The 10,190-nt window shown below is 37.5% G+C and overlaps 1 protein-coding gene across 1 annotated transcript in view; it reads right to left on the minus strand.

The window, feature by feature from the left end:
• The window catches only part of KLHL15 (kelch like family member 15), a 19,703-nt gene extending 16,020 nt beyond the window's left edge, over nucleotides 1–3,683 (minus strand). Inside the window, exon 1 of the mRNA XM_007957371.1 lies at nucleotides 2,979–3,683. Within this exon, the coding sequence (XP_007955562.1) occupies nucleotides 2,979–3,683 (705 nt within the window). The remainder of the gene's footprint in view (nucleotides 1–2,978) is intronic.
• Between the last annotated feature and the right edge of the window lie 6,507 nt (nucleotides 3,684–10,190).

Below are 10,190 nucleotides of genomic sequence, written 5' to 3' on the forward strand. Positions count from 1 at the left end.
TGGGTTTCCCAGGCAGTATAACTATGGAAGTAGATTGCCTAACCTTCCTTCTGAGGAGTGCCTAGTGGGTTTGAACCACCAGCCTTCTGATTAGCAGTCAAATGCCTTAGGCACTATGCCACCAGAGCTCCCAATATTGTGGTTAGGTTAAAAAAAAAAAAGTCATTAAGAGAGGCACATTTAAGTATTTAGGGGTGAGGTGTTAGGATGTCTGCAACTTATTTTCAAAGGTTCAGCAAAGAAAAAAAAATATATAAAGCAAATATGACAAAATGTTAACATTTCTGATATCTAGGTACTAACTACACAGGTTTTTATTATCCTATTCTTCCAATTTTTTTATGTTTAAACATCCTCATTATAAATGGGGTAAAGGAGAATTCTAGATTAACCGAATGTGCTATGTGAACCTTAATGAAATACTGGCTCCTGAAAAACAGCTAGAAATGCTCATTTTGGGGAACACTTGACAAAATGGACTGGATATTACATGACATTAAGGAATTATTTTTAGTGCTCTTAGGTGTTAACGATGGCATTATGGTTATGTAGGTAAATATCCTTTATCTTGGGAGATGAGATGTTTATTGAAGTATTTAGGAGTGAACTGTCTTATAACTTTCTTTAAAATGGATTAGCAAAAAAAAAAAAAAATTATACATACAGGCATACCCACCCTCTACCTATCTAGCTAACTAAAACAGACATGAAAAAAAGTAACTATTAACCCACATGGAAAGTTTATGGGTGATCATTCTACTAATCTTTCAGCCTTTGTTCCATGTTTACAATGTCTCATAATAAAAAGTTAAAGAAATTTAAAAGCTGAAAATAAAAACACCTATCGATCTTCCAGTTCTCTAAATTTCAGCAAATAGGATAAAACGACAAATCAAAACTGCTTGTACTTTTCCCCATGTAGATTCTCTTAAGAAGGACCAGCACAGAGATGTATATTTTCATTTCTGTATCCTCCCTGGTGCCTTGCATATGTAATGGATGCTAAAATGTCCTTGTTTGAGAGCTGCAATGTGCTGGGTACAGGGAAGAAGGGCCCTATTTTCAAGGAACTCAAAACAGTATGGTGTAATAGTCTAAATTCTCTTATTTCCCAATCAAATTTTCCATTTTAGTTTGTTTTCTATAGCTTCATTTGTAGAGATGATCTGTAAGTTAAGTCTCCAATCAGTCTCACACATTTCTAAGGTAAGAACCGCTGACTACCTTTCGTTTATCTTAACAGTATTACTAAAAGCTGAAAAGTTTACATTATGTTATACAAAAACTGAAAAGTTCCCTCCTGGCCAGGTCCTATTTAAGTTTGCCTAAGATATTAACTCAAGAAGAAAGCCTTAGCAACATTATTACTCTGGTGAGACTCCCACAATACCCAGCCATAGGGTAGTAACTACCTCTGATGCTGTATATACAAAAGGGAATGATTTACAAAATTACTCGAGTGTTAACTTTTCAGCTACTATCACTATTGGCTACCTTGATCTGATAATTAGAATATAAAAGAGCTCTGCACATCAGTACTTAAAAACCACTTACAGCTATCAATTATCCAATGCACTATCCTACAAGATGGGAAATTTTATTTTCTATTCCACAAGTACTTCCATCTAGACTAAATATGCAGGATTTTGGTTTGTTTTAGTAGTGGGAAACATTTGCATTTAATGTACAAAGACAAAACAGGATTCCCCAGAGAAAGAGAAATAAAAACAATAGTCAGAAAAAAAAAAACCATCAGAGACAAATGATTTACATAGTTGATGTGGGGCTGATTATCACTGAACAAATTATTAAGAAATGTATTTACTTTTAATTACTTCTGCCATATCAATACATTGAGTATAAAGATAATATCCCATAAAATTGAGTTCTCTATAAAAGTATAAGTTCATGACATTTCACAGCATTTCAGAAGGAAAAAAAAAAAACATGCAAGTCTGCTGAGTGTTATTCAAAGGTGAAAATCTGTTTATTTTTCAAATGTTATAAACAACCCTCCTTTGCAGATAACTGTATTTTTATCACAAGACCTGGTAACTAAAGTTGAGCGACTGTTTCACATGAAGGCTGTCACCCAGAGTCCTTTCTAGAAAGAAGGAAAGATGCAAGAAGTAAACAGAGCCCCAGAGGTAACCATGTGATTAGAAACCAATTAAGTTCAGCAATTACTGAAACTGCTTTCTCTCCTTTGGGCAAGAAAAGATCACAAATGAGACTCTGATATAAAAATGAAAATGCTTATATGCAAAAAGGCCAAGGCTGCTTTGGAGAAAGACTGCTTTCAAGATAGCAAAACTATGAAAATGGTAAAATGTGCATAGTGATGCTTGATCAATGTAGACAGAGGAATTACAGCCTATTCGTGTACAACTGTCAAAATGATGTTTTTACACATATAACATGTTTTCCTGATTAAATTTAGTATTTGCAGTGAAATGGGGAAAAACACAACTAGGTGAGAAAGGAAAGAAAATCACCACTAGTGCCTACTGGCTTTCAAGAGCTGTTTTATGTATCCTTACTATATTTTAGAGGACTAAGAAACTGTATTGATACATCATTCAGAACTATGAAATTCCTCAATCCAATTTCAGCATGTATTACTTAAATTAATTTTTAAAAAGAGAGCTAGCCTGACCCAGTTCAGATTTAATTACTTTGTGGGAAGGAAAAAAAAAAAAAAAAAGCTGAAGCAACTTGTAATATTTTGTATTAAATAATTGTCCTTCAACTTTAAAAGTACTTTAAAAATGAAACTACTCTACTACCTACCTGGTTCATCTTTCACCACAAAATGTGTTTTTAAAAACCTAAATGCACAAGCTATAACAAATTAGGCTTCTTATACATAAACTATTCATTCTCTGTTTGGCTCTTGACCAGTCTGGGAATCTTATCTATAAAGACATACTGCCTTAACTAAATGATGAATCCTGTCTATTGCTTTCAAATGCACCAACCTTCTCAAAAACACTGGATGGGGTCATCAAACAAAACCTGATGTTCTGAATGATGGTATCGGTATGTCTCCAGCGTCTTCTATCATGTCGCAGCCAGGACTGCACAGCCTCATACAGTTCTATCTCTGGGAACCTGCTCAGATGATCATTATCCAAATAAGACATGAGCTTCTCAAAGCTCAGATAAGACAGAAAGTCAGGCCTGGACATGAGCGGCACAAAGTTGTCTAGTAGAAAGGCGTCCAACTTCTCCCTGACTCCCTCGATGTTTACACCGAAATCATCTAAGAGTCTCATAATTTCTGCACAGTTTTCTAAGCAGATTTTCGCTAATAAAAAAGAGCAGCAGAACTTCACCACTTCTATTAGCTGGACATACATGGCAGCCTGAAGAATCTCATGTACAGTATTCATACTCAGTTCTATAGTTCCATAGTACATAAATTGAAGGACGTGGCTGAAACCAGTAGCAGTTAGACCTTTTAAATGAATTTTATCCTGATCTCGCTCCCTCATGTCGGCAGTAAACATAATCCTGAAGTAATCACTCTGGGTGGCCAGGAGTGCTTTATGGGCCTGGAACTGGTGATCTTCAATGACTAGAGTGACATCAAGAAGCAATCCCTCCTCATACAGTGCTCTGAAACCAGCAGAGACACTGGTGTCATGGATGGAGGAACAGAAACCTTCTGCGTCCCCTGCCATGAATCCCTGGAAAAAAAGTAATCAAAGAAAACTGCGTTAATCATTTGCATGCATTCTCAAGATATTAATAAGTTAAGAGCTTAAACAATTTTTATAATTATCTCATTTCCACAGCCGAAGTCCTAAATGTACAAGTCTTTTGGGAGAAGACAACATAAAGGTTTTTGGCTCCTCTACCTGGGGAAAACTATTCAATATATATCAAACAATGGCAAATATTTAACTTACAAACAACACATGTTATCTCACTGACTTTATACTTTTCCTAAAATATATTTAAACATGACCCAAAACTAGCAACACAAAAAGGATTTCACAGTCAAATACAAAAGTATAATACAAAAAAGAAATTATAATCTTGGCCTTGAAAACTAGAAACTTATCTTAAGGAAATAATCAGATAAACATGCAAAGTTGTATACACAGTGTTTGTCTTTATAGCCTTATTTATGATTTTAAAAATTTGTAGAGTATTAAAAAATCCAAAATTAGCTTATTAAATATAGTATAGTCCTATAACGGATTACAATAATTAAAATGAAAATAATGTACACATTCTGATAAAGGATATTAGATGCTACGTGAAAAAAAAAAGTTAGCTGCAGCACAGCGGGTATATTTTTTAAAATTAAATACATATGTATATGTTTATATGAGAAAAAGTCAATATACCAATATATATCAAAATGATGTCCCTAGGTAGTGAGATCTCAGGAAATTTTGAGGCTTTTTTTTTTAAACTTACCTCACCTTATTTTTTAAAAACAGTGACCACATACTGCCTGTATACTTAAAATGTAAATATATATTATTCTTTAAGGAAATCAAACTACATCTGTGCATATCAGAGAAATGAAGCTAAAATAGTAGAATTATATCTCTTAAGTAAAGCAGAACAAAGTCATTCAGTCTATTGGACTGTTTATGAAGCAATTTTCTCCTTTTCACACAAAATAACCACCCCTTCCCCAGGCCATCTATCTTTTCCTCAACTCTCATCCTCACATAGCTCCAAGCTTCCTCCCTAACCACCCATCAACCCATCAACCCATCGACCCATGACTCATCCTCCCATTCCCCATTCCCGAATTCCCTCTCAACACTTTCCACCCAGCCCTGTGGAACCTTGTTTCAGTGTAAACAAATTCCTCTACTGCCCAGTTGGTCACACAAAGGTCTCCCTACTCCCTAATTTAAATAAGAGAGTTTTCTTTAAAGTCACAGTTTCTGGTCTCCTGCTTCCTACTCCTATCTTCCCCTACCTCTGCTCCTCATCTTAGGAAAAAATACTCTTCCATAGCTTACAGACCTGCCTTCTTTTAGCTTTCTATTGCCCTGTGAGACAACACACTAAAACTGCAAGGTACTCAAAGGCTGTCCAATTTTTAGTCAGGAGACCATTAGAAAAAGAGAACCAATCACTAAGTATGATTATCCCATGACATCACCTCCTCATGTCTGCAAATAGAAAGTAGCTTTTATTATTTACCAAAAAAAGTAGATAGTATGTAACAGGCAAGCACCACTGCTTGGCTCAAAAGCTGTCCTGGTGGAGGTAGAAAATTTTAATCTGTGCCCTACTACACACCGACAGGGGACTCAAAAGGGAGAGTTGTATGACGCTCTAGTCCCCTCCAGCTTCTGGAAGCTGTCCTGGTGGCAAGAAAGAACTCTTCTCTGCATGCCTCCACCTGGTATTGTGGGTAAGGACTCAAAACTGGCACCTTGGCTACCATTGTTGAGTGTTTTAATCAACATTCCATAGAAGGATTCTGATCAAAAGGGGGTGGAAATTTAGAACAGTATTTTAAATTCTCATGGACTCCAGGTTTCCTGGAGCCATTGAGGCTGGATGAACCCCCAAAACTATTGCCAAGATAACATTTAAATCTTAAGCCTTAAGCCAAAAACATCCCCTAAAGTCTTCTTTAAATAAACAACCAAACCTACTGCCATCAAGTTGATTCCAACTCATAGTAACCCTATAGGACAGAGTAGAACTGCTCCATAGGGTTTCTAAGGTTGTAAATCTTTACCGAAGCACACTACCTCATCTTTCTCCTGCAGAGTGGCTGGTGGGTTCAAACCACCAACCTTTTGGTTAGCAGCCAAATATTTTAACCATTGTACCGCCAGAGTTAGTAAATAAAAGCTTAGTTTAATTAGTAAAAGATGTCTGCCCTGAGCACTGTGTTCTTAAAATATATATATATATATATATATATATATATATATATATATAAAATCCAAGTGACAACAGCAACTCAAAAGGTTAGTTAAGAACCTTAGGGGGCAGTGAGTTTATGTTAAATGGGGAGGAACTACTCAGAAAAGGAGGGTGAGAATGGTTGCACAACTGAAGAATGTAATCAATGTTACTGAATTATAGAAATTGTTAAACTGGTATATGGGCTGCTGTACATATTTTCAACAACAAAAATGTACTGTTAAAAAAAGGGATGGGGGCTACCTTCTGCCAGTTCCCCTGACCAGGTAGGCCTCGTTAGGTGGGCTGAACACTTATGCTACCAGTCCTTCCACCCAGCACTGGCCATCCATTTTTATATCCCAAAGCCCACATGGCACACTACATGGGCAAACATCAGGCCTCAGAGGGTGGGGGTGGTAGAGGCCTCATCATGGCCCTTTTCTTTCTGAGGCTTGTTGTCAAGGTGATGAGATGGGCACTCCCAGCTTATTTGCACAGGTTTAAGTGTTGCCTGGCTGTTTTACAACAACAAATAGGACCTTCATTGCTCTGGCTATTATCAGAAGCCAGATAAAAGGCTAAGCTTAGTTCTCTGTCCCAGAGCCATTTTCTAAAACTTGGCCTTTCACTCAGATTAAAACCTATCTTTCATTCCTTCTTGTCACTTATCATATATACATCATGATCAATCAATCTCTCTTCCACATTTGCTAACAACTTTGGCACTGGACTAACAGTCATTTACTTTATCTCTTCAATATTTACAAAATCACCCATCCAAAGTCAAAGGTCCCTGACCTCCCCTCACTCTATTTCAAAACCTTAATGCCCCAAACCTTGGACTTCACTACAATCCAGAACTGGTCCACATCTCAAAATTAACTGCTATCTTCTCACTCAGGTTTAACCTTCCTCATCTCTTTTCACTTGGTCAATCTCTATCATCTCCTACCTTTGCCCTGTCCTCCTCCAGCTGGACTTTCTGGTACATCAGAGAAATCACTCTTGCCAGGGCCTTCTTTCCCTTACCACTTTGCTTGTCCTCCATGACTATCCCACTATTCCAAACACTAGGCTGACTGCTATTATTGTAATCTTCAATACTTCTGGGCATTGTCAATACTTCTGGGCATTTTCCCCTTTGAGTTGTGAAGGTATTCTCTGTTGATGTACACTGATAAACAGTGAGAGCTGTCCCAAACTCAGAACAACTGATATGGACAAAACACCTTGAGTCTCATGACTTGGAGCTATGTGTTGGGAGCTATCTGGTGATTCACTATTGTGGTAGTTAAGGTTGTGGGTCAACTTGGCTGGGCCTGGTTTTGAGTGGCTGGGCAGCTGGATACAGTGATTTTCCATGATGAGACTGGTAATCAACTCTATAGTGGAATCTGCTGTGAGCAGCTGAGTAGCTGCCTTAGGGATGTGGTCTGCTTCCAGTATATAAGCAGCAGCTTTAAGGAAGGTCTCTGAGCTTTTTGGCAAGCTTGGACTCTGTGTGTAGCGGAGTCTTCATTCAGTAGCCTGCCAATCTTGAGACTGTTTCTAGACTTGAACTAGTGGTCTGCTGTGTTGCTTGATCACCTTGGGACTGTGACATTTTACTTGTCGACCTCAGGTTTGTCAGCCTCAGCAGCCAGCATCTGCCTGAGTTAAGAGATGCCTCCAGATCCAGTGGTCCAGGAGCAAGAGGCAGAGCTGAAGCCTAAGGCTGAGGGGCCTTCACCCAGCCCCTAGAGCTGGCACTATGAACTTGGACTTCTAGCCTAAATCTCTGTTTGGTTAAGTCATCTACTTGTGGTGCTTTCTGTTAAGGCAGCACAAGAGAGCCAAAACTATCTAGACATCATGCCAGCCTAGAAGAGGGAAATCAAAGGATGTGATCCTTGAAGGTGGTAATGCTAGAACCCAATCTAAGTTGTTTTTTTTTTTTTCTTTTTTCTTTTCTTTTCCTGGTTGGGTCTTTGGATGGACCCTGAGTGCTCCAGTGAAACTGACACTGCAGTTAAATGCTGTCATCTGCTCTACCTTCTTCTTCAGGGAGTGTGTCATTGCCAATCTTACCACTCTAATTACCAATTACCCCTCTTTATTTAATAAGAGGAAGATCACCTACATGTGCCAGGTACTATGTTAGGTATGTAAGTATGTACCTTTCAGGAATTCCCTCTGTAATCTGGATTTGGTATAGAACCCTCAGTGTGTGTACCACTTCTCCACTCATATGCATAGTCTATCGCTAGATCTTACTACCTTTGGTTTATCAATATTTTATCTGCGATACCTTATATTTAACTTCTTCACATATTAACCTATTTATTCAGCAGTTATCCCAGTCTGAAATAATTTCAAAAAACCTTGTTAATAAATTAAAAAAAGCCTGAAAGGATAATACACCAAAATGTTAAAAATTGTATCCTTGAATGGTAGAGTATACAGTGATTTTACTCCCCCCCATTTCTTTTTTTTTTTTTGCTAATCATTTTCTAATTTATCTGTAATGAAAGTGTATTATTAAAGAAAAACAAAAATGTTAATTTAAAAAAATCTCAAGAGCCTCTAATTGCCAAATGTGACTGTTACATCCAATGTTCCTTTTCTCTGGATCCTTCTGTAACATGACTTACTCCCTGGGCTCATCACTCTCTCAGCTCCATGACACCATCCTCCTGATTCTCTTCCTATTCTTAGACTTCTCACTTCCCAATCTCCTTCACAAGCACAACTTTCTTGAGCTACCACTTAAACACTGGTGTCCTCAAGGGTTCTGCTCTTCCCCCTTTTCCTTTTCACCTAAACACCGTGCTCTAAGTATCATCTAAACCCATGGTTTCTACTAAGACCTACTTCTACCAATACTTCGACAATCTCTATCCAAGCTTCTACCATCCCTCCAGTCCTGTATATATCACACTGCTATTATTAGACAGCAATTTGAGTAGACTATCACTGGATACCACACAGGGATCTCAAAATCATCATGAATCATAATTCTACCCTCCGCCAATGAATTTTCTCTCTTGTATTTCCAACATCATCAAGAGGCATTCTGGGTGTGCCTCTTTCTCCCTATTTGTCTGTAACTTATCTTTAAGTCCTATTGATTATACCACATAATAGGTTTGCTTATCAGGAAAGTATGCATAAGATAAAACCAATATCAAATTTGTTAGTACTCATTAATCAAAAGTCTTTCATTTTGGAAAGACAGAACACAAGAAGGCTGTCTATATAATTTGGAAAGTAAGTATAAAATCTACTTTAGACACTATAATCAATGCTTAGCAGAACTATTTTACTAACACATTCAAGACTGAAATAAGCTATCAGCTTTGTCTTATTTATCTGAGTTATTTTTAAAGTAAAATTAATGAGCTTAGAATTTTCCAAGTGACATAAGGCACATGTACACAAATACACACTGGGAACAAAAAAAAGGAAGATCACACAGTGTGATGTTCTCATTTATCAAACATTCTGGTTAGTAGAGGCCTATTAACAGTAGACATTAATTTTCCAAATAATTAGAATTAAAAAACACAGCAAATTAAACTGGATCAAAAATTTGCTATTTCATTATCTTTCTCAGGGTAATTATGGACACCAATTATTACACTAGCAAGATGTACTGGTCACATTTGGTGGAGATTTAATAATAGAAGCCTAGGTATCAGCATTCATATCCTTGAGAGTAGGCTGCTTTGTGTTTAACTGATGTTATTTTTACAGTGCTTAAAATACGATATATTTCACTTTTTGTCAAAGGAACCCTCTCTAGTCAAATTATCACCATCTGACAATGTCTCAAAGAGCTAATGCTCACCTTTCTGAAAAACATACCATCTAAAGAAAGTTTTTAGAAGGAGACACCAGGCCTTTAAAAAAAAAAAAAAAAACAGCATCCAGCCCATGGAGGTAGATTCCCAGCAGGCAAGTTTCTACTCTGTGATCCTGTCCTTGGTCACATACTGTCAAACTGGAGTGGGAAATATCAATCAAGATGAACACCCTTACACCATCTGATAAGAACTAGATGGTGCCCGGCTACCACTGTCATCCACTTGGAAGGGTATCTATCTAAGAGATCCTTGATAGAGAGGGAGAACAATGTGGAACAAAACTCAAAATCATTTGGAGGGAAAAAAAAGGGGGGTGGGGTGGACCATGTCTGCTGGTCTGATAGAGCCTGGTGGAACTGCTGAGACTATGGCCCCTAGCTGCCCTTCAGGTCTGGAATTGAACCCACACCTGTAGTTTCCAGCCAAACAAAAGATAGGCATATGAGTTGAACATTT

The sequence above is a fragment of the Orycteropus afer genome, unplaced genomic scaffold (assembly GCF_000298275.1).
Source record: "Orycteropus afer afer isolate SDZICR_OR568_19922 unplaced genomic scaffold, OryAfe1.0 scaffold00739, whole genome shotgun sequence".
NCBI lineage: Eukaryota > Metazoa > Chordata > Mammalia > Tubulidentata > Orycteropodidae > Orycteropus > Orycteropus afer.